The following is a 24356-nucleotide window of genomic DNA, read 5'->3' as shown; positions in this document are numbered from 1 at the left end:
GCTACCTGCACATGATGTTGCGCAGCTTCTCCAGGTTGGCTGGTGAGAAATACCAGTAGTTCCGGTCGCACCTCTGGACATCCTTCTCAATGCGGTGCAGGTTCACAGTGTACATGTCAAGCAGCTCTGGCTGCAGAAGCAGAAAGGGCAAGGAAACACATCCCAGTTAACTTTCAGCACAACTTGTGCTAAGGTGCACCAAAGGGCCTGTCCATGCCACAAACTTAACAGCTGGTTTTAAAAGTCATAGAATTGCAGAGTTAGAAAGGACCCAGAGGGCCATCTGGTGCAATGCCCTGCAGTGCAGGGATCACAGCAAAATGACAGGCGGATCCTGCTGCCCGAGGCAGTTGCCTCACCTTGCCTCATAGGTGGGCCGGTCCTGCCTCACAGCTGGGGGCAGAAGGGTTGCAAATGGTGCAATAAAGGAATGAGATGTAGAAAAGTACGTGTGGTGATAGTTTTGTTATTTACAATACTGTCCATTCACACAAACTCAAAACAGAGCTGTTGATAACACAGATAACCTGGCAATGGTAAATCAATTTTAACAGCCCATTGATGTCAATGGGACTAAAATATGATTACTTCCTCTCAATCTATCCTATAATCTTTAAGTACAAATAACAGGTGCTAGTGCAAAGTGAAAAGTTGCAAGGACATTCCTCTTCTCCCAGGCCTTTGGCTGATTAAACAATCCCTGGCCTTTAAAACTGGGGGGTATTGACTTTGTTTCTTACTATGCTGTTTTTTATTGTGTTTTTTATATTGTAAACCATCCTGTGATCCTCAGAAGGGCAGTATAGAAATTTTAACACAACCAGCAACTGTGGGCCATCGCTTAAAAAAATTAACCACCTTGAGAACACTGCCAGAAAGGCAAGGCGTTAGAAGTACGTTAGTAGCAGTTAGCAAGTGAATAGATAAATGCTCTAGTGTGATCAAAGCTAAAATTTCACCCTGCCTAATATGTTTGCTCCTTTTGGGTTTTGCACCACTGAAACAAAAAACCGTTCCCAAAGATCAGGAGGGAAATCAGAAAGGGTCAAGTCCCTCCCAGGGACCCTGACACACACTCACAGAGTAGGTGACCCCCGACGAGGAGACAGGCGAGACTTCGCTAATGGTCAAGTCAGTGACAGCCAGGGAGTGTGAATCCAGCTGTGGGTACAGGCTCTCCATCTCTGGCTCTTCCGAGAGGTCATCTTCACTCCCCATTGAGTTCTGCTGCCCCACACTGTGGTCCGGCCAGCTGTTGGTCATATCCACTATAGACAGAGATGCCCCCCCTTTATTGGGGGGCTCCTTGCCCATGAGGATAAACTCCTCTAAGCTGCTGGTGGTGGGGAGGTCCTCCAGGCTGTCCTGGCCCTGCAAACCTTCCCCTGTTTGTGTGCCACCCACAAGGGCATTGTCCACACTGAGAGGTCCCTGGCCGACAGCCATGCTTGCCTGGGCAGAGTGGCACACTGCGGCTTCTGCGATCTCCACCATACTGTCCTTGGTGCTGAAGATCTGCTCTGAGCATGTGGAGGTGACCAAAAAGTTCTGGGAAGAGGGATAGCAAAGGTCGGGGGAGGAGGCGCCGTCAGGCATCATCCCGTTGGAGAGTTTGGCCCGTTTGCCGTCCTCAGGCTTGGCATCTGCTTCGGGCTGTTCTACCTCATCGACTGACTCAAACACCTGGGCAAAGAAGGAGGGGCCAAAACAGAACAGGGATGGATCAGATTGGCTGACTACTGCAATGGCCTCTGCATGGGGCTGCCTTTCAAGATATTGGTGGAATCTACACACATGTAAAAAAAGCTGTGAAAAGGCTTTTTAAAAAAAGTTTTGAAAAAATACATTGAATTTGGCACAGCTCACTGTCACCATATAGAGTCACATTTGTATATTGCACTTTACAACACATTTAAAACGTTTTATTTGCAGCTATATAGCTGAGTCCACTGAGGAGCCTCAGCCAGTGCAAAATGCTCCGTTGCTTTTTCTGGCCAAGTGATCACAGCATATAACTCAGATTCCAGACTGCTTGCCAGCCCACTTCCAGGCCCTATTCAAAGTGCTGGCTGCAATCTTGAAAGCCACAAACTGCTTGGAGCCAGGTTATCCCAAGGATTGCCTGCACCCACACAAAGCTGTCTGCCTCTTAAGATTGGCTGTAGAGGCTCCGTCAGAAAGGTGCACCAAGCTAGCGAGGCCAGGTCCTCTTCAGTGGTGGCTCCCCCACCCCACCTGGGAACGGCACTTGGTCCCCCTGACTGTTTCTGAACTGGCTCTGAAGATCTCTCTTTTCAAATCTGCTTTTATCCAATTCATTCAAGGCTGGTCTAAGCTTTCAAGTGCCATTTTAAAGTGCTGCAACTATTTTTCTACCCTATTTTATCATTTCACTGCTGATTTTTTGTTATGTAAATTTTGATCATTACTGTGAAATTTGTGTGTTAATTGAGTGGGATGCCTAGCCTTGAAAGGAAGCTCGTGATTACCAAAATGAGTTTATAAAGATAGGTAGATATTTTACAGTGAGTCATAAAACAGAGATTAATTTATTATAGCAAAAAATAAAAATAAAAAATGCTTATGTAACAGTAATAAATAGTTAAATGTTTAGTAAGAGACTGCATTCTGCAAAGATCCGAAGCTGTGTTCCCAAGTAGGTGGTAACACCCCGGGGGGTAGGATTACCTAGGGGGCACTGGAGGTATAAATGACTATCAGTCATTGAAAAGCTGGTATCACTGGATCAAGTTAATCAGTTTTCTTGAATTAATTAAACTAAATAGTTTTAATTGGATTCTGAATAAAGGTGCAATTAATTGTTGTGTGGTTATCTTTCTTACTGTAGTGGGTCAGGCCAAAAGCTGTTCTTAACATTGCTCTCTCTGGAGATGGAATGATGGAGCCCAGGGGGCAGTGGCCCCCAAAAGTTTGGGGACCGCTGATCTACAGCAAACTTGTCTACCTGCCAGATCCGACCACTCGCCCACCCAGCTTCGCCAGGGCCTCTCCTGGATCTCTGCCTTGAGGGTCTTTCCCAGCCTGCTCCTGAGACCCTTCGGCAGGGGAGACCACTGAGGATTGAACTGCACTCCAGGTGGCTTACAGGTAAAATAAGAACAACTAAAAACATGGAGGGGGAAACAGTGATTAAAAAACAATATAGCATTAGACACTTCCGGCGAGGGCGCCATTGCCAGCGGTCGAGGGTTGCTTCGGCAGCGAGGCGACCCTGGCTTTCCCGGGGGTTAGGAGCTCCGCTACCGCGCAGCGGGCTCCGTCAAGCAGCGGGAAGAGCGTCCCGCTGTGTGGGCTCTCCAGCTGGCCCCTTTGCGCAGACCCTTTCTCCCGTTCCCCTTGTAAAAGGGGCGCAGGAGTGAAAGGGCAACGGCGCGGGGCTGTGGAGGCTTTGCCCCAACCGGGAAAGCTAAGTGGCGGCTGCCGCTGGCGAGGAGCGCATCGTTCTTACCTGAATTGAAGAAGAAGAAGAAAAAAGAAACCCCGTAAGCTGTAAGTACGGAGTTCAATTGGACCCTAAATCTTTTCAATTGGCTTTTGGGGAGGAATGTTAAAAGGAAGTCCGTTCCTCTCCCTGCCGAATCAAGAAGTAACAATGTTTTTTTGCTGTTGCTGCATTTGGCTGTTACAATGTATCTATTGGAGTATTGCTGACAAGTACGATCTGTCAAAACCCCTGTTAGGGGAAGACTGAGACTTTTAAAGCATTTCTTCTTAAAGTTGGTGGAATATAATTTTTGCACCCTGACTAGGGGAAAAATGGCGGCTGAAATTTGAGCCTAAAGATGGAAAAGTACTGAACTTTGTTATTCCCTGCCTGCTTCTGCCATTTTTGGTTTCGCTTTTAAAATGACTTTAGATCCGGGAATGACCCAAGGACAAAGGATAATTATTTTGAAACTAGAACTCTTGAACCTAAAATTAGAATGGCTGAATCGGAATGTCGACGAAAAGTTTTTTGGAATTAAGACTTCTGAGAACTTTGCTAATGAACTTGAGGAGAACCTTGCTAAAGTACTTGAGGAAATTTCGGAAGAACAAGACACTGCGACTATGCAACTCCAAGAAGAAGAAAAACCCGGCTGGTGTGAGAAGCCTAGGGTTGAAGTTAGACATATTATATCCGATTTCTGGGGTGGGAACCCAGAAATGAAGGAACAATCTTGGGAATTACAATTAAAAGTTGATTGGAAGTTCGAAATGGAGATGCTGGATGGTGATGTATTATATTTCCTGAAAAGCTTGGCAAGGATGCTTCTGGATAAGGTTTTGATCCTTAGATTTAAGGAAAAAGAGGACATTCTGGACAATGGTTTTGGAAAGGGATGGAGAGAGGCCTGGTGGGTGATTCCGAGGTGGGGAGAAAAAAGGGTAAGAAGAGGGGTGGGGTGAAAGATTCTAGATGTATAATCAGGAAGGCTTCCCATGGCACCCCGAAGTCAGAGTGTTAAAAAGAAAATTTGATTTGGTATAGAGAAGAGACGCTTGGACTGTTTTTAAAGAAGGATAGTTTTATATTTATATAAGATGTAATTTAGAAATACCAGCAGCAGTTTCAGTGTAATGAGAGATAGATAAGGTCACAAGAAGTTAAGATTTGTATTAAGAAGTTGTATTTTGAAATCATTTTGGTATTTTGATATTTTGATGTTGAATAAGAGATAGATAAGATTATAAGAAGTTAAGTTTTGTATTATGAAGTAAAAAGTTTTGTATTAAGAAGTAAAATAATTTTGTTATTTTGATGTTAAATGAAATAAGATTTTATGGGAGTTATGAATTTAAGTGAGGGAATTAAGACAGTTAGAAAGTTATTAAAGTAGATTGGAATTGAACGCAGAGGAGAGAATGGGGGAAGTCCCCCTAACTAGATTGAAATAAGATTATAATTAAATTAAAGAAGTATTGGTGTTTTCCGGTGTAGGTGTTAGGTATGTATGTAGGTATGTATTTTCTTCCTTTATTTTTGTTTTGCTTTTGTCTTTGTATTTGTTTTTTTTATTTATTTATTTTTATGATGTGGTATATTTGTTTATGTTTGTTGTGGAAAACCAATAAATTTTTGTTTAAAAAAATATATATAGCATTAATAGAATTAAAACGATCCATCTATATAGACAATCTATTAAAAACAATCACATTTTTATCCTGTCCTTTCCTCCAAGGAGCTCAATTTGGTGTAGGTGCTTCTCCCCCATCCTCCTTTAATCTCCACAACAACCCTGTGAGGTAGGCTAGGCTGTGAGACGGCAGTGACTGGCACCCAAGGCCACCCAGTGAGCTGCATGGCTGAGTGGAGTATTGAACTTTGGTCCCCCAGGTCCTTGGCCGACACTCTAACCATTACACATCGCTGTCTCTTGGCCTTGCACAGCAGCTCAGAATTTGGAGTGTCTCCCCCCCAAGGAACCAACAGGCTGGACACCTCACCTGGGTGCTGCCACTGGAGTCGCTCTGAAGCCGCACCAGGTTCTGTGGGCCAGAACTGCCGCTCTGGGAAGACTGTGGGAAGAGAGAAGGCGCATGGGAGAACCAGGTCAGAGGGACAAGTCAAGGTGTCTGCAGAGGGGGGCAGAATCAGGGGAGGAGGCCAGCTTTGGGGGGCCCAAGAACCAACAGTGCCCCCCTTTTTAAATTGCTCACCCCCTTCCACTCACAAGGTGTTGGGCGGGGGAGGCCAGGGAGGCTCTGCTCTCATAACCTTGAACCAACTACAGCTCCCAGGATTCTTTGGAGGGGGGCCAAGGCTGTTCCAAGTGGTATCCTAGTGCCTTTAACGTAGGGTGCAAATGTGGCAAACATGCTCCAGGGAGTGCTGCAGGAAAGGGCGCAGTGGAGGGGAGAAACTGAGAGATTTAAATTATTTTTACGCATCTGAAGCCATCCGGGAACTGACTCAATCCCAATGGACCTCGATTCCCCACCCCACCCGCACTCACATCGTTGCTGATGGTCGAATCTCGGTGCATCATGTGTTCCATGTGGGAGTCCAGGCTGGCCCCTGAGGAGCACTTGGCCAGGGCAGCCGCATGAGACTCCTTCTCCCGTTGTCGGACAATCGCCTCGCAGCCCAGCCACTCTGCCATGGTTTGCTCATAGCAGGCGCGAGTCTGGCTGTCGACCTGAAGCCAAGAGAGAAGTTGGGAGAGGCCCTCAAATCCCCCACAGCACCCTGGAGCAGAACTGAACCCAGTTTCATTTATTCATTTGCTGGATTTATGTCTCACCTTTTCCTCCAAGTAGCTCAAAAGTGGCATAATGGTCAGAGTGTCAGACTAGAACCTGGGAGACCAGGGTTTGATTCCCCACTCAGCCATGAAGCTCCCTGAGTGACCTTGGGCCAGTCACTGCCTCTCAGCCTAACTTACCCCACAGGGTTGTTGTGGGGATTAAATGAGGAGGGGGAGAACCATGTACCTTGAGCTTCTTGGAAGAAAAAGATGGTATATAGAAGTAATAAACAAAACAACAAACATGGTTTCCCTCCCTCTTCATTTAATTCCCGCAGCCACTCAGTGAGATTCATGGCCGAGTGGGGATTTGAATCCTGGTCTCCCAGGTCCTTGCCTGACACTGTAACCACTAAAGCACACTGCCTCTCACACAAGAGAGGATAAGTGATGCAGATATTTCGAAAAGGACAAGCAAAGAACACTTGGCAGCAGTGGAATTTGAACCCATGCCTCCGGAGAGATTGGAGCCTAAATCCAGAACCTTAAACCACTTGCAGCGCTACCTTAAGCAATGTGATACCTTAGACTGCACAACACAGAGCAATGCCAGGCCTGACCACTTTCTACCGAGTTTGAACCTCTGCAAGTAAAGCACATGCTCTACCACTGATCCAGGGCTCTTCCTCAATTCCCCCATCCCACAAAATCATTTGCCATCAATTAATTTGAATATTATCAAGAAAATTTCAGTGAGATTCTCATGAGTGGGGTGCAGGTTTTTGTCCTGGCTGCCTTTCTCTCAATCTAAAATCATCCACCCAGTGGTCTGGGCTCTGCAGCCTTCCTGCGTGCCCATGTTTCAATGAAAGCCCCAGGGGAAGAGATCAGGAGGGAACTCCTCCCATGAAGCATAAGAAGCCAAGAGACTGCTGGATCAGGCAAAAGGGATCACCTAGTCCAGCCTCACAGGGGCCACTCAGATGCCCCAGTGAGAAGCCCACAAGCAGGACTCAAGCCGAAGAGCAGCGTTGAGCAAAGCCATCCACAGCTCTCTCTTTTAAAGGTCTGTGGCCCTCACTGCCTCCTGGGGAAACGAGTTCCATAGTTTAACCACACACTGCATTTTCAGATCAGGGAGGCTGGGGAGCACTAGAGAAATGCTTTGCAGAAAGAAAAATGCACCACCACACCCTCAGTAAGGAAAGTGCCAGCCCACACAGGCACCAGCTCTAAAGTGCCCTGAGAATGAGGCAGACTTAGGCAAAGAGAGCAAATGGAAGTTTTAATCAGCCCCACATAATACTAAAATAGCAGCAAAGAGGTAGGTATATCTATAAAACACATTCTTATTAGTGACCCACAAGTATAAACCTTTGGTTTTCTGGAGAATTTCTGAATGGAATGAAGCTCCACCATTCTCCTGCAAAGGTGTCTTTGTGCTCCTTTCCTCTCATCAGTCTTAATGTGTGGGTCAATAATAATAATAATAATAATAATAATAATAATAATTGTCAGGAAACCCCCCTCGCCCAGGCAGGTAGCGTTCCTGGGTCATTTGCGTTACAGGGAGCCACCCTCTCCAGTTCGTAATTAGTCGTCCTCCTCCCCGAGTGGAGGAAGCGATTGCTCCTCCAGTGGGGAGGGGGAGATGGAAGCAGGAAGTTGGGGCAGGGGCTGTGACAGGATCAGAGAGCCTCATCACCAAGCAGGTAGCGGGGAACAGGGACCTTTTCCCATGCCCTGATTTCACAGGGAGGAGGGACGTGGAAGGGGGAGGCGGGGGTTCAGGATCCCGCGTCTCTTATGTTGGACTAAAAACCGGAAACGGACATTCCCGGACTCTGCAGAGGGATGAGCTGGACGTCTTTACTGTAACTCCACTGTAAATATCTGCACAATAAAGAACTTCGTTTGTAGAATTCAGAGTCAGCCTGTTTCCTCAGCAGCAACCACTGAGAGTCCTTACAGTAATAATAATTTATTATTTCTACCATGCCCATCTGGCTGGGTTTCCCCAGCCACTCTGGGCGTCTTTCAACAGAACATTAAAAACAGAATAAAACTTCAAACATTAAAAACTTCCCTAAACAGGGCTGCCTTCAGGTGTCTTCTAAAAGTCTATTTCCTTGACATCTGATGGGAGGGTGTTTCACAGGGCCACTACTGAGAAGGCCCTGTGGAAGGCACTACAGAAGGCACTACTGAGAAGGCCCTTTGCCTGGTTCCCTGTAACCTCACTTCTCGCAGGGAGGGAACCACCAGAAGGTCCTCGGAGCTGGACCCCAGTGTCTAGGCAGAACAATAGGGGTGGAAATGCTCCCTCAGGTATACTGGGCCAAGGCCGTTTAGGCAATGATTCACCCTCTTTTGTACCATGTGTTCAAGTCTGTACCTTTTAAGCCCTTCCAGAATGTGACTGTAACCACACGTGCTCTGCCACTAAGAGAAATCCAATTAGTGGTTTATTCACTAATCGCTCGTCTTGTTTAGCATTTAAATACAGATTCAGTAACGCAAGCACTGCAGACTTCATGGCATACTGATGAGTAATTTTACTTAACTCACCTCCTTTCTCTCAGCTTCTGACATCCCAAACCGGTAATGTCCCAGCAGGAAAGGCCAGACTGCTTTCCGGATCTCGTGCTGGACCCCTCCGAAGTAGACTAGCCGCAAAAGCTCTTTCTCCTCATAACTCTGCGGGGAAAGTTCACTGAAGACAGAGGCCAAGTAAAGAGAAAATGACTTCCCCCCACCCCACCCTCAACCATCCACCTTCAAAAGCAAGGCCAGAGCCGACTGTGCCCCAGGGGTGGCCAGGGCTAATTGGGGGTCCCCCTTACCGTACTGTCTTGCAGGAACATCTCCCAGACCTCTGCAGTCAGCCCCAGGCTGGCGCTGCATGGCATGCTGGGTGACACAATGTCATGGTTCACCAGCGCCGAGAGGTGGGTTCTCACCGTGGAGAGGTGCCGGCAGTAGGCCAGCCCTAAGCCATGGAAAGAAGAGAGAAAGAGAAGATGCACAGAGGGCAATCCCAGAGAGACCAGCCCTCACCACTGGGAAGGGCAGGTAGGGGAGGTGGCTAAAGCACCACTGCCCACCGCTCCCCAAGGGAGGGGCAATACTGGCACAAGAAGGACTCCCACCACCCGCCTGACTTGCATGTCAGGACCCAAGGAGCCCCTTCAGTCCAAATCCCTGCATTGCAGGGACCCCATCCAACTCTATAGTTCTGTGTCCACTGACCCATGCTGCCACTTAGAGGAAAGAAAATCTGAACTGGTTATATCAACCACCCTGCCCAAACTGGGTGCCCTCCAGGTGCTCTCAGCTGCAAATCCCAGTCAACCCAGCTGTGCCAGCTCAGTTGGTAGAGCATGCAGAGTCTCAGGGCCGTAGTTCAAGCCCCATGTTGAGCAAAACATTCCTGCATTGCAAGGGGTTGGACTAGGTGAGCCTGGGGGTCAATTCTATGATTCAATGCGCTGTAGTCCAAAATGACCATGCTCACTGGGGGTGATGGAGTTGTAGTTCAAAACATCTGCTATAGACTGATGGCAGAGGGAGAGAAGGGAAGCAGAGTTAGTCCCCTGGCAGGGGGATGAGAGCCCAGCTGCCTCCATCAACCATCACCAACTGGCAGCCATTCCACAGGCTACCTGCACCAATTCTATCCCAGCTGATCCTTAATAAGAACTTTGTCACTTTTAAGAACCGGTAACAGACTTTGATTTTTCCTTCTCCCTTCCCATCTTTTTCCTTTAATGCCATGTCTGATAGATCATAATCCCGAGGGCCAAGATCATCTTGATCTTTATTGAGCTGCAAGTCTTTTTGGCTTAAGAGCCAGGGGAAGTTTGTGGTAAATAAAATATTCTTGTGGTTTTGGTGTCATAGTGGTAGAACCAAGGTAGTTCTGCCCTTCAGTTCACAATACTGGGGCAAACTCCACATCACACTTAATTGCAAGGCCATAGTGCTATAGGGGATATAAAAGTACTTCTTTGTCAACACCTTTTAAAATGAAAAGCAGCAGCAGAAGACAGAAAGGGCTGCTTAACCCTTTCTCCCCCATGGTTATTTCTACGCCCCAAATCGTAATTCCATCTCCTGCCCCCAAATGCTTTTTCATCCGTGTCAGAGCAGGAAACGCAGCAGAGAGGGTGGGGTGGGGTGGGGTGGGGAGCAAATTTCAAAGAACTGGTGGGGGAAGGATTAAGTAGGCTGTTCTCCTGACTCCCAAGTGGTGACTAAAAAATGGGATGAACTGAAAACTCACAGCCATAAAACGCTCGAGATAGTATCTGGTACTTCATGTTATCACACAGCAGCTTCAGAGGAGCCCTGGGAAGAGAGAGGGAAATGGGGGGGGGGGATAGCTACAGTCCTGTAAGGAACCAGTGGATGGATTGTTGCAAATGGATACACCACAAGCAATAATCCCATTTTTCAAGCTGTACTTTTCAAAAACACATTAGCTGCCATTCAAAGCATAGCGTTTCCCTCCTTAGTGACTCACACAAGATTAAAAGCAATTTAAAAGCATCCCACGCAGGGGTTCCTGAACTTTTCCAGGCTCCTGCCCCCTTGGTTCCATAAACTCATGCCCAGAGCCCGCAGCCTATAAAAGGCATTATACAAAATAGCAGTTTGTGTGACCCACTAAAGAAGATAATAACACAATAAAATTCAAACTGCTAATAACGAAGAATGTATGTGCTGCTGCAGCTGGTTGTGGGCTGAGCCACACCATACAATGACAGCCTCCCCCCAAAGAATCATGGGAGCGGGGGACTTCCGGTGCCGGCGCCATTCTGTGCAGTCGGGAGCCGTTTTCGTTCCTAGACGGCTCCGGTGTTTTTTGGGTTTGGAGCTACCGCAACTGCGCTGCGGGCTCCCTAAAGCCACTGGTGGAGCGTCCAGTGGACTGCGGTTCTAGCGGGCGCTAGATGTGTTGCCCCGGTTCTCAGGCTACCCCTGTAAAGGGGAGGCTTGAGTGAACCGGGCAACGGCACAGTGCTGAAGAACCATTGCAGACCGAAGACACAAAGCAGCGGGATCTGCCAGTTTTGAGCGCTTGCATTAAAGTCTTGCATTAAAGAAAGACTCTGTAAGTAAAAGAGCTGGATTTGGATTTCTTAAATTTCTTAAAAATTTGGCTTGCGGAGGGAGATTAAAGTGAGGAAGTCCGTCTCTCTCCGTTGTTATAAGAGGACAGTAACGTCAATGAAACTGAAGCCGTTTAAAACTTGTTTTGAAGTTTAACTCTGATTTCGTGTAACTTAGAGTCCCCTGTTTTGGGGGCAAAACTAAGACTTTGATTGATTTCTTTCTGTGGATTACAAAGAATTAGGTGATACAATCAACCCTCTGGCTAAGGGTCCCTGGTTGGCTCGGTAATGGCGGCTGCTGACCGGCTGGCGCAGCTGGAAAAGTACTGAAACTTCATTACTTCCGCCCAACTAATTCCCACGGACTCTGTAAACCCAGCAATGACACCAATCCAGGAGAGAATACTGTTGGAACTAAGATTATTTCAAACACTTCAGCAAAACCTTGCAGAAATGTTTACCCAGATTGCAGAAACTTTGGAAAACTCTGACTTATGCTCACTTGAAGGAGAGGAGGGAGTGAAAGTGGATCCTGTGGAATTTTTGGAGGATGAATCGGCACAGGCTTCTGAACAAGAGGGGCTCCCTTTGTGTGAGAGGCAGGGAGCCCCCAACGGGAACATTATAGAGGACTTTTGGGGTGGCAGCCCAGAAGTTCAAGAAGTTCAAGAACAACAGGGAATCCGACAAAAATTTGAGAGTGGGAAAATGAAACTTTGTTATGACTTTACTGTAACAAGTTACAAAGGAAAATGCTACACTCTGGAGAAGAAGTTACTTCTGAAGGGAAGTGCAGAAGTGAAAGGGAAAGAAGTTGAATCAACTCTGGATGAGATAACAGAAGAAGGAGAATCTGGACTGGTGGAAGGTTGGGGGGGGAGACTGTGGGGGTGTGGGAAAGTTGGAGAATGGGAAACAGATGAGCAGGAGAGGGGTGGGGTAATGGGTGAATTATTAGAAAGGGAGGATTGACCATGGTACCCGACACCAGAGGGAAAATGGATTATGAGACTGGAAGAAATATTTAGGAATAGGTTAATTTGTGTTTTTAATAGATTGAGAATTGGAATCAGAAGATATATAGGCTATAGTATAACTAAGTTAAGTTAAGAAGGATATAAGAGGTAGTAAGGGGCAATTTGAGGTTGGTTTGATAGAAAAACATTTTTCTTTTTCTTCTGGAAGTTAAGATGTGTTGAAAAATTAAGAATTAAGATTTAAGATATAATGAGTAGGATTTTTTGACTAAGATGAGAGGGTGAAAAGTAGATTTTACAATGTTACAAAGTTACTAAAAAAGGTTTGGAAATGAACGCAGAGGAGAGGACGGGAGGAGGTCCCAATGGAATGTTAAAAAACTAGGGAAAGACAATGAGATTTTTGTTTTTTGTTTTTGTAGTATTTTTGTATGTAGTTTTTGATATTTGTTTTTTGTTTGTTATTGTTTGTATTTGTCTTATTGGAAAATTTAATAATTTTTTTCAAAAAACAACAACCAAAGAATCATGGGAGCTGTAGTTTGTTAAGCGATCCTGCTGCATGAGGCCAATGGCCCATCTAGCCCAACAGCCTGGTCTCACCGTGGCCACCCAGACGCTGAGAAACTCTTAATCAGGATTTGAGCCCAAGAGACCCCTCCCCTCATGGGGTTTCCAGCAACTACAGAAGCAGGATGGCCTCCAACCGTGGAGACAAAGTACAGCCACCTGGCTAGTGGCCCTTGTTAGCGTATCCTCCATGTGAGAGGGCAGGGTCGTAGCTCACTGGCAGAGCATCTGCCTTGCATGAAGAAGGTCCAAGAGTCAATCCCCAATTGCCTCTCTATTCAGGGCTACAGAGCCTCTGCCAGTGTGGACAGTACTGCACTAGATGGGTCTGACTCCCTATGTTCCTGAACTACAGCTCCCAGGATTCTCTGGGGGGAGTCATGTGCTTTAACTGCCCTTACCCCGCCAGCCCTCAGGTCAGCCCTTTTGCCTCTGTGAGGCCACCTGGACAGAGAGCACCCCCAAGCCAGCCTCTGTCGCCTTGCCTTTCATGGTTGCATCCATTGGAGGGGCCACTCTCCGTGGATCCGCTCTGAGAGCAGGATGAGCAGGAGGACTTGCGGGTGCCCGGCTGCCACATGGAAGGGAGGGTGCTCGTCTGGGTGTCAACCAGATCCTGGGGGGCTAGAAATGCAGAAAGAGAACAGCACAACATCAGGAGAAGGTTTGAAGCAGCTTACCCCAGGAGCAGAGAGAGGGAAAGCCAGATGGGAAAAATCAGACACACAATATCTGGAGGGCTACATCAATTAAACCATTTGCATGATCTTCACCCAATCACAGGAAGACTTTCAATTAAAAAGACAGAAAAGGTCAATTGTACCAGCATCCACAAACTGGGCTCATTGGCACAACCAAACGTGCCACCTAAGGAGGCTTTTCTCAAGATAACCACCTCAGTCTCCAAGGAAAATGCATGAATTTGCAGGGAACACAAGGGAAGCTGCCTTATACTCAGCCCATCTAGGTAGTACTGGGAACCCTGTGGTCAGTGGAGAGAGCTACCGGGCCTCTGGTGTCTGCAGGGTCCCTTTTCCTGTAATGAAAGGGAAAAGAATCAAGAGCCCTATTGCTGGGAAGAATGGTTCCATCCAAGATGTTTAGAGTGGAGGGGAGTCCTCTGGAAAGCCCCCACCCCCACCAGTGAGCCAGGGTCATCCGGATGAGCTGAGGCAGGCAAGCAGGATCCTCTCACCCGGCCTCATCCGTACATAGTGGGGCAGCAGAGACACCTGGGCTCTTGCTTGTCTCTAGGCAGCCTCAGAAGCATTCTCTGGAGCTGGCCAGGTCTCAGTTGGTTTTAGCCACAGCTATCACCTCCTCTGGATGTGTAGGTAAATCAGGAGCTGGACTGAGTACAGAGGATGCTGTCCAGAGTTCAAAAAGTAGAGTTCAAGGGCTAGAAGCCATTGATAGCCTGATTCTCCATGAATTTGTCCAATCCTCTTTTAAAACCCTCTACTATCTATATACATTTTCCAGAATCCAGTTCACATTTTCTGTCTTGTTATAAAATATATGTTGTATTTTTGAAATCTTGCAAATCACTGTGGGATCTTTGATGAAGGGGAAGATACAAATCCTTTCTCAGAGTAGTCAACCTTGTGCTGCCCAGATGATGTTGGACTACAACTCCCATTGTCCTGGACCATAGGGCTAAACTGGCTGTGCGGGTTGGGAGGTTGTAGTCCAGCAACATCTGGCAGCCATGTTGGCTATCCCAGAAACAACTAACCTTAAGTGCTCACCACCTCACAGTAAATTTCATGGAGAACTGGCTAAGCACTTAAGAGCTGTGAGGCAGCTAAGTTACAATTCACAGCAAAACTTTCAAAATAATCCCTGGCTGGTTTCACATCGGAGCAAAGGCTCTGGTGTGCCTTCCAATTACAAGCTCTCATCTAACTGGCTTGCAGGAGCCCTGCAATGACATGCTGACTCCAGATCTGCAGCAGAGTCACTTTGAAACAATTTCACCACACCAAAATGATTGAAGGGAAATTTCCATGAATCACCCCTACATGTCCCACTGGAACATCATGGCCTAAATGAGTTTTGGAAAGGATGCCAAATGCTTTGATACAAGAAGAAAGAGCATCCCTGGAGCAGATTGTTCTTGAGGGACAGGGGCAATGGAGCAGACAAGAACTGGACCACAGGAGGGCGCAAAAGCCACATCTTGCTCTCTCAACTCTATGCAGGGGAAATGGGGAAAGTGAATTCAAGGAGGGTGGGAGGAGCATTTGGATTCAGATCACAGCAGGAAGGTCCCTCTGCACAGAGAAGCAGGCTTTGTGTCTGCTGGCATTTGCTAAATCCTACATCACCCAACCTGTTCAGGTATTTAGAAGGTGAACTGCTTGGGCTTTTAACTAATCAATTTAAAAATGAAGGCACAAGGCAGATCCTATTGCTCTCTAAGAGAAATGAAAAAAAACTACCATGTTTTTCAAAGGTCAGCTGGTTGACAGTTTTCCATGTTCTATCAGATGCCTCAAGCATCGTTTGGTGGAAAGGCAGGACCCAAGCTTTAACAATAATGTCCCCATTGGCCCCAAAGTCAGGCTGCCGTCTGCGGGGCCAATTCTTGGGTGCAGGGCAAAGCCAACCCATCCCTGACCCCTCCAGCCTGAGATCCAGAAGGGAGAGGGGCTGACCCAACAAAGACAGCAATCCAGCAACAGCGATGGCTCCATCCCTGTAGAGGTGGATGCAGCAGCTGCTGATCTGTTAAAGGACATCTTTCATTTGAGCTCCATTGCCTCCTTCCTTTCATCCGCCTCAGATTACAACCAACAAGAAATATGGCAGCAATATTATATCACTACTAAAAGCAATTAGATTCATTAAAACATGCCTCTGATTTAATTGGACAATAGATTTCACTGTTTTCATTTTTTTAATGTTAATTGTTATAGCTATTTATGCATCTGTGGGCATCAGACATCTCTTTATTATTAATTCATTTAATCATTTTTTCGATACAAACATCAACCACAAAAAACACAAACAATAAAAACCATAATAACACAATTTGACAATTCAAATTTGAATACACTGATATACCTATGACTGCACCTTTTTTTTAAAACACTGTTTCCCCACCTCTCTCGCCTCCTTCTACCTCCCACCACATCTCCTCCTAATACAGAAGGGATTGGGGCCAGCTGTGACACATGCAGCTCACCATTACAGAGGGGAAAAAGGAGGCCGCTTTTCCTTCAGAGCTGTGAGTGTTTTATGGACATGCAGGTCCATAGCTGTCAACTTTTCCCTTTTTTTTAAGGGAAATTACCTTATTCTGAATAGGATTCCTCGCAAGAAAGGGGGAAAGTTGACAGCTATGTGCAGGTCTAATCATTGGTTTAAAAAGCATTGTATGATCAATCTATTAAGATTTCTTTAAACTGGGCAGCAGCCCTAAACACAGTCACTCTTACAGGTGACACATAATACTGTTCTGCATTTGTAAGAAAGCAATATTTTAGTTTGGCAGAACCTGCACACTTTGGAACTCCTTGCCTGTTGACATCAGGCAGGCGCAATTGCTGTACCCTTTTCGGCACCTACTAAAAAAAAATTAGACAAGCACATGCAGACAATTGATATATGTTTAAATTTGTTTTTAGCTCCTGTTAATTTTAGCTTAATGTTAATTTTTAAAAAATGTTTACATAGCAGATTTTTTTTGATAATTTTTTTGTTTTATTTTTCTTGTAAACCACGTTGATTTTTCCCCTTACAACCAAGCTGTATATAAATGTTATGAATTAAATGAACTTGCTTCTTCTGCTTGTGTGCCTCCAAGCAAAGCAGCCCAAGGGAATGAGCCAAGGAAAAAGGGTGAAGAGGAGGATCCCAGTGGCCTGCCCTGCCCAGATTCATAAATGCCAGCATCTGCCCCAGCTGCCAAGCCAAAAGCAAGAAGCACCCTCCATGTGCCAACAGCAACATTACACAGGTGTGGGCTGGACGCCAACATGACCGGAAGGGGAGGGGTTGCCTCAGGAAGACTCAGAGACCATTTGGGCATCACCACCACTTTGCCAGAGGTCCGACGCATCCAGGCCTTCTCTTTTCCAGCAGCAGTAGAGGTGGGAGCAAGGCAAGAAGGGTGGTTAACAACCACTAAAGAGGAAGGGAGAAAAAAGGCAAAACATGAAGGTGGGTGAAGTCCATGCCGCTTCCTCAAGCCTGGAAAAAGGAAAAACACACTAGGAACTCACTAGCTGTGATTCCCACATTGCTGAGGGTTGGTTCCAACTCTATGATTCTAGGAATAGTAGAAAAATCCATCCTTGGCCAGAAATTCCCCTATGAAGGGTCCAGATGGGAAAGCAAAAGAGAGCCAGTGTGGCCTAGTGGTTAGCGTGTTGGGCTTAGCACCTGGGAGAACAGGATTCAAATCCTCAGTCAGCCATGAAGTTCAATGAGAGGCCTTGGGTGCCAGTTACTGCCTCTCAGCCTAACCTCCTCCCAGGGGTGTTGTGAGGATAAAACGGGGAGGAGAATTATGTATGCCAACTTGAGCTCCTTGGATGAAAAGGTTGGATATAAATGAAAATAACAATAATTAAGATCATTAACGCAATGGGAGCAGAGCAAAAACACACCCTTCATGTCTGATGGAGGATTCAGCTTCCCCAGCTTTAATTTATTAATATATTTAAATACAAGTACAGGTTTCTAATCCTTATGAAGGCAAGCTCCCAAAGTGTGTGGACAACACTGGCTGAAACTTCAGAAGCCAGAGACTGGCTGGGACACCAGTGCCTTACACAGCTCCCTGAGTGAGCAAACCATGAATAAAATATGCAAATCAGTAAGGACTGTACAGTGGCGTCGCTAGCCTCTGCGCTGCTGGGGGCGGCGGCAGCGCAGAGGCACCCCCTGGGGGAGGGGCACGACGCGCGCACCGTGACGTCATCATGACGTCACGACGCACGCGTATACAGAAAGGGGGGATTTCCCCCTTTCCGAGGCTTTTTTTCGGCGGGGGGGGGTGGTGACCAGCGAGGAGGGGGTGCCCCCCCCCGCCGAAAAAAGCGGCGGAAAGCGGAAAAAGAAGCAGAGCGGCGCTTAAACGCGCCTGCTCTGCTTCCTTTCCAGGCTTTCCCCGCCCCCCCCGCGGTTTTTTCGGCGGGGGGTGGTGACCAGCAAGGAGGGGGTGACAAGCGCGACCCCCCTCCCGCTGGTCGGCCCCCCCCCCGCCGAAAAAAAGCAGCGGAAAGCGGAAAAAGAAGCAGAGCGGTGCTTAAACGCGCCTGCTCTGCTTCCTTTCCAGGCTTTCCCCGCCCCCCGGCGGTTTTTTCCGGCGGGGGGTGGTGACCAGCGAGGAGGGGGTGACAAGCGTGACAACCCCCCTCGCTGGTCGGGCCCCCCCGCCGAAAAAAAGCGGCAGAAGCACCCCATCCGTGTGCTGCTGCTCCCGGGGTGACGGAGGGAGCGGCGGCGCGTGGGAGTGGCGGGAGGGGCCGCCGCTTGTCACCCCCACCCGCCGCTGCTCACCCTGTCACTGGGGGCGTACCGCCCCCACCGCCCCTCCCCAGCGACGCCCCTGGGACTGTATAATACATTATGCAAAGTGTCAGGGAATGGACTGAAGTTGAGGACTGGGGAATGCATTCTAGAGCTGGAGGGGGAAGAGTGCCCCCCCTTGCCCACAGCGTGTTCAGAAGCAGAGAGACAGGCAGAAGCTGAACAGCTTGGGGGAGCTACTCAGTTACGAGAACCAGAAGGGAGGGGGCAGCTAGTTGAGACGTCACTTGAGAGCGTGAGGGCCCTCCCCTCGGACTCGGAGGTCTGAACGTATCAGGGAACAAAGGAGTCAGAGGGAGGGAGGAACTTCCCGTTGGCGCCCAAAATGCTGCGGAAGCCAGAAAGAGGATTAGAATAGCCAACTGCCCTCCTTGCGGAGAGCTGTGCATTTGTGCTCGCAACATGATGCTACAATAAAAGGACTATTAATAATAATAATAATAATAATAATAATAATAATAATAATAATAATTTATTATTTATACCCCGCCCATCTGGCCGGGTCTCCCCAGCCACTCTGGGCGGCCTCCAACAAATACCAAAATACAATACAGAGTCACAAATTAAAAACTTCCCTAAACAGGGCTGCCTTTAGGTATTTCCTGAATGTCAGGTAGTTGTTTATTCCCTTGACTTCTGACGGGAGGGCGTTCCACAGGGCGGGCGCCACTACCGAGAAGGCCCTCTGCCTGGTTCCCTGTAGTTTTGCTTCTCGCAGTGAGGGAACCGCCAGAAGGCCCTCGGCGCTGGATCTCAGTGTCCGGGCTGAATGATGGGGGTGGAGACGCTCCTTCAGGTATACAGGACCGAGGCCGTTTAGGGCTTTAAAGGTCAACACCAACACTTTGAATTGTGCTCGGAAACGTACTGGGAGCCAATGCAGATCTCTCAGGACCGGTGTTATGTGGTCCCGGCGGCCACTCCCAGTCACCAGTCTAGCTGCCGCATTCTGGATTAATTGCAGTTTCCGGGTCACCTTCAAAGGTAGCCCCACGTAGAGCGCATTGCAGTAGTCCAAGCGGGAGATAACTAGAGCATGCACCACTCTGGAGAGACAGTCTGCGGGCAGGTAGGGTCTCAGCCTGCGTACCAGATGGAGCTGGTAGACAGCCGCCCTGGACACAGAATTAACCTGCGCTTCCATGGACAGCTGTGAGTCCAAAATGACTCCCAGGCTGCGCACCTGATCCTTCAGGGGCACAGTTACCCCATTCAGGACCAGGGAGTCCCCCACACCTGCCCGCCTCCTGTCCCCCAAAAACAGTACTTCTGTCTTGTCAGGATTCAACCTCAATCTGTTAGCCGCCATCCATCCTCCAACAGCCTCCAGGCACTCACACAGGACCTTCACCGCCTTCACTGGTTCTGATTTAAAAGAGAGGTAGAGCTGGGTGTCATCTGCATATTGATGAACACCCAACCCAAACCCCCTGATGATCTCTCCCAGCGGCTTCATATAGATATTAAAAAGCATGGGGGAGAGGACAGAACCCTGAGGCACCCCACAGGTGAGAGCCCAGGGGTCTGAACACTCATCCCCCACCACCACTTTCTGAACACGGCCCAGGAGGAAAGAGCGGAACCACTGTATAACAGTGCCCCCAGCTCCCAACCCCTCTAGCCGGTCTAGAAGGATGTTATGGTCGATGGTGTCAAAGGCCGCTGAGAGATCCAGCAGAACCAGGAAACAGCTCTCACCTTTGTCCCTAGCCCGCCGGAGATCATCAACCAGCGCGACCAAGGCAGTTTCAGTCCCATGATGAGGCCTGAATCCTGATTGGAAGGGATCCAAATGGTCCGCATCTTCCAGGCGTGCTTGGAGTTGTTCAGCAACCACCCGCTCAATCACCTTGCCCAAGAATGGTAGATTTGAGACTGGGCGATAGTTGGCCATATTGGCTGGGTCTAGAGATGTTATTTAAGAAGCGGTTTAATGACCGCCTCTTTCAGCGGGTGTAGAAAGATTCCCTCACAGAGGGAAGCATTCACCACCGCGCAGAGCCCATCGCCCAGCCCTTCCCAGCTAGCTTTTATAAGCCAGGATGGGCAAGGATCAAGGAGACAGGTGGTTGGTTTCACTCGTCCAAGCAGCCTGTCCACATCCTCGGAGGTAACAGATTGGAATTGATCCCATGAAACATGACTAGACAGGGCTCTAGCACTCTCCCGCCCCGGCCCTGCTTCCACGGTGGCGTCTACCTCCTTCCAAATCTGAGCGACTTTATCTGCAAAAAACTTTGCATAAAGCATTGCAGGAGATCTTGGGGTCCCTACCAGACCCCGGTGACAAAGGTGGTTCTGCTAGGTTGCGAACCACCTTGAAGAGTCTCCTGCTGCTGTTTTCTGCAGATGCAATAGAAACAGCGAAGAAGGTCCTCTTCGCTGTCGCCATTGCCACTTGGTAGGCTCGAAGTTGAGCTCTAGCCCGTGTCCGGTCTGATTCAGAGTGAGTTTTCCGCCACCGGCACTCTAGCCGTCTCAGCGACTGTTTCATCGCCCTCAGCTCCAGGGAAAACCACGGAGCTGTCCGGGCTCCATGCAATCGGAGAGGACGCTTCGGAGCCAGACAGTCAATAGCCCTGGTTAACTCCGCATTCCAGCGGGCCACCAGGGAATCAACTGAAAGGCCATCAACATGGGATAATGCACCCCCTACCACTCTCTGGAAGCCAATTGGATCCATTAAGTAGCGGGGGCGGACCATCTGAATCGGTCCCACCTCCCCTGCAGAGGGGAAGGGTCGCAGAGAAGTCCAGTTGCACCAGGAAGTGATCTGACCATGGCACTTCTTTTGTTTCACTTTTAATTAGTGTCAGATCAAATCTATCAACTGCTCATTAATTCTTATCTGTGAAGTTACCAAAGGGAGGGGAGGACTGTCCATGCCTGACAAAAAGTAAGCAAATTTCCATCATTTATACTGGTGGTGGACATGAGCATTCCTTGGTGCAGAATTTTAATGTATCCAAACTGGATCCTGCACCCCTCTGAGCATTCCTTGGTATTCAGGGCACGGAAGGCGGGCCACAATGGCATAATAAATGTGGCTTATGAAGTATGAATGGAATACACTCATATGCTTATAACATGTAGTAAAATTAAAAGTTAGCCTAAGGTGGAAAAAAAATCTTATTTATGATAATTATGTCGGCTTTCCCTGTTTCTACCAGGCGAGCAACCTTACCAAACTCTGACTGAAGGCCAGGATAGAGGATCCGGAAAACGTAATCGGTTGCCTCCTCCTCCTCCTTGTCTGATGCCGACTCCGAGGACCCCTGGGGGCTTCGCTTCTTCAGCTTTGGAAATACCTTCCCCTTTGAGGAGTCAAACAAAATATAAACAAACAAACAAACAATTTTATTATTTATACTCCGCCCATCTCGCTGGGTTTCCCCAGCCACTCTGGGCGGCTCACAGCATATATCAGAACATACTAAAACAGGCATCTCCAAACTGCGGCCCTCCAGATGTTTTGGCATACAACTCCCATAATCCCTAGCTAACAGGACCAGTGGTCAGGGATGATGGGAAATGTATTCCAAAACATCTGGAGGGCCGAAGTTTGGGGGTGCCTGTACTAAAACATCAAACATTAAAAACTTCCCTGAACAGAGTTGCCTTCAGATGTTTTCTAAAAGTCAGATAGTTGTTTATTTCCTTGACATATGAAGGGAGGGTGTTCCACAGGGAAGGTGCCAATACTGAGAAGGCCCTGTCCCTGGTTCCCTGTAACCTCGCTTCTCGCAGTGAGGGAACCAGCAGAAGACCCTCAGAGGAGGATCTCAGTGTCCGATCTCCTTCAGGTATGTAGGGCTGAGGCTGTTTAGGGCTTTAAAGGTCAGTACCAACACTCTGAACTGTGCTCAGAAATGCACTGGGAGCCGATGAAGGTCCTTTATATCAGGCTTCCTCAAGGCCAAGCTCACATTTCCATGGGGGAGAAGGGGTGGGGGTGGGAACAGTCTCCCCTTATCACAGAGGCTAAGAATTAGCACAGCTGTCCCTCATTGCTTTTCAAGTCTGAATTTTTTCATTCAGTTTTTAAATTTGATTAAAACATATTTCATGACAAAGGTTCATTCCGGAAAGAACATCAGAAGAGCCTTTGGATCAGGCCAGTGGCCTGTCCAGTCCATAATCCTGTTCTCACAGTGGCCAACCAGATGCTCCAATGGGAAACCCACAAACAGGACCCATGCAGAAGATCACTTTCTCCTCCTGCGATTTCCAGCTACTGATATTCAGAAGAATATTAATATTTTTAAAAAACCTATATGCAGGATTAGAATCACACAGTCTGACTCCAAACAGAACACACAGAGCCTCATGCTCTGCCCTCCCTGGAGATGCCACTGGGGACTGAGCCTAGGGGCTTCCCCATGCTAAGCAGGAGCTCTTTGACAGAACCTGAGCTGCAGCAGATGCCCTCAATGTGTTCCTGCAATGTGAAATGAGGCCTATAGCTTCCTCAACCCAAAGCAGGAGAACAGATGACCCACAAAGCTCTTCTGGCACCTGCCACTTCCAGCGCCCCTGAACAGTTCATAAGAACATCCGAAGAGCCTGCTGGATCCATCCAATGAGGCCCATCTTGTCCAGCATCCTGTCCTGAGAGTGGCCAACCAGATGTCTCTTCTGCGAAGCCCACAAGCAGGATTCAAACGCAAGAGCCCTCTCCCTTCCAGGGGTTTCCAGCAAGTGGCATTCAGAAGCAGGCAGAGTGCAGCCATCGATAGACCTCTCGTCCTCTATGAATTTGTCTAGTCCTCTTTAAAGCCATCTCAGTTGGTGGCCATTACTGCCTCCTGTGGGAGGGAGTTCCAGAGTTTTACTACGTGAAGAAGGCCTTTCTGTTGTCTATACCTTAAAATCTTCAGCTTCATTGGATGCCCATGAGTTCTAATGTAATGACAGAAGGAGAAAAACATTTCCCTCTCCACTTTCTCCATGCCATGCATGACTTCATAAACTTCCATCAGGTTTCCTCTTAGGCCTTCTGCACATTTGCCTTTCCTCCCATTTCCAGGCACAGCCTGCACTTTAACAGCTCCATGTCTGAGCAGGGGTTGGGTTTTTTTTTTTTGTTTTTGCTCAGAGCTTTCCCCACAAAACCCCATTCTTTGAAGCTCAATCAGAGCAAATGCCATTCTGCAGAAAACCCAAATTGACGTTTGCTCCGACTGAGCTTTAAAGAATGGGTTTTTGTGGGAAAAGCTTGGAGCCAGAGAAAGAAGAAATAATGCTTGAGCATGGAGCTTTTAAGCGTGGACTTTGTCTGCAAAGAGCAGGGCAAAAGGGTGTGATAAGCCATGACTTGCCCTTTCTCTAAACTATAATGTCCAAAGCCCTGCAGCCTTCCCTCATAGGGGGGTTCTCCACCCCCCTTGTTCACCTTGGTTGTCCTTTTCCAACTCTACAAAGTCATTTTTGAGTGGAGATGACCAGTCCCAAGCTGTGAGATGCCAACCCACGAGAGGCCACCCTCACCCCACCCCCCAGACTGCAGCCAGCCTTACCTTTCCCCTCTGTGACCACAGAGGGGGGTCCAGCTGTCCATGGGGCAGGAGCCCATTTTCTAGGCAGGAGAGGAACTGCAGGAGGTGCCCACCTTTCGGGAATCGCAGTGGTGGGCGCTGGATGCCGTCTTGGCTTACCAGGACAACTGTGCCCCCACTGTCTACTATTGGCAAGAGAAAGCGGGTGGGGGGGGGAGAGATGGGAAAGAGGGAAGAGGTGAGAACCAGATTCTGTCCAAAGGAACCCCACTGAGCTCCAGGGGGAGCCAGGAGCATTTTGTTGCCCCCACCCCCAAACAGCTTAGGCCCACTCACACCTCTGCTTAATGTTGACAATGCACCCCTCATGCGCCCTTTAATTCCCCTCGTACATACAACAGGTTTTGATGTGGAGAAGCTTCTCTTTCCAGAGAATGGGGTGCTTCTCTCCTGCCTTCCCTCCAGGGTCAGGAG

The 24356-nt window shown here is 48.1% G+C and overlaps 1 protein-coding gene across 2 annotated transcripts in view; it reads right to left on the bottom strand.

Annotated features, from left to right (window-relative positions):
* The window catches only part of SGSM1 (small G protein signaling modulator 1), a 59761-nt gene that overhangs the window by 5450 nt on the left and 29955 nt on the right, over window positions 1–24356 (bottom strand). Inside the window, exons 10-19 of one of the 2 annotated variants that reach the window (XM_033169007.1) lie at window positions 23904–24067; window positions 21572–21701; window positions 13335–13473; window positions 10471–10535; window positions 9032–9177; window positions 8757–8885; window positions 5958–6140; window positions 5449–5520; window positions 1081–1683; window positions 6–130 (exon numbers count right to left, since the gene is read on the bottom strand). In XM_033169007.1, the coding sequence (XP_033024898.1) occupies window positions 6–130; window positions 1081–1683; window positions 5449–5520; window positions 5958–6140; window positions 8757–8885; window positions 9032–9177; window positions 10471–10535; window positions 13335–13473; window positions 21572–21701; window positions 23904–24067 (1756 nt within the window). The remainder of the gene's footprint in view (window positions 1–5; window positions 131–1080; window positions 1684–5448; window positions 5521–5957; window positions 6141–8756; window positions 8886–9031; window positions 9178–10470; window positions 10536–13334; window positions 13474–21571; window positions 21702–23903; window positions 24068–24356) is intronic. The other variant, XM_033169008.1, reaches the window with a different exon arrangement.

The sequence above is a fragment of the Lacerta agilis genome, chromosome 14, assembly GCF_009819535.1.
Source record: "Lacerta agilis isolate rLacAgi1 chromosome 14, rLacAgi1.pri, whole genome shotgun sequence".
In the NCBI taxonomy this organism is placed as follows: domain Eukaryota; kingdom Metazoa; phylum Chordata; class Lepidosauria; order Squamata; family Lacertidae; genus Lacerta; species Lacerta agilis.
This window is presented reverse-complemented; position numbering and strand designations above follow the sequence as displayed.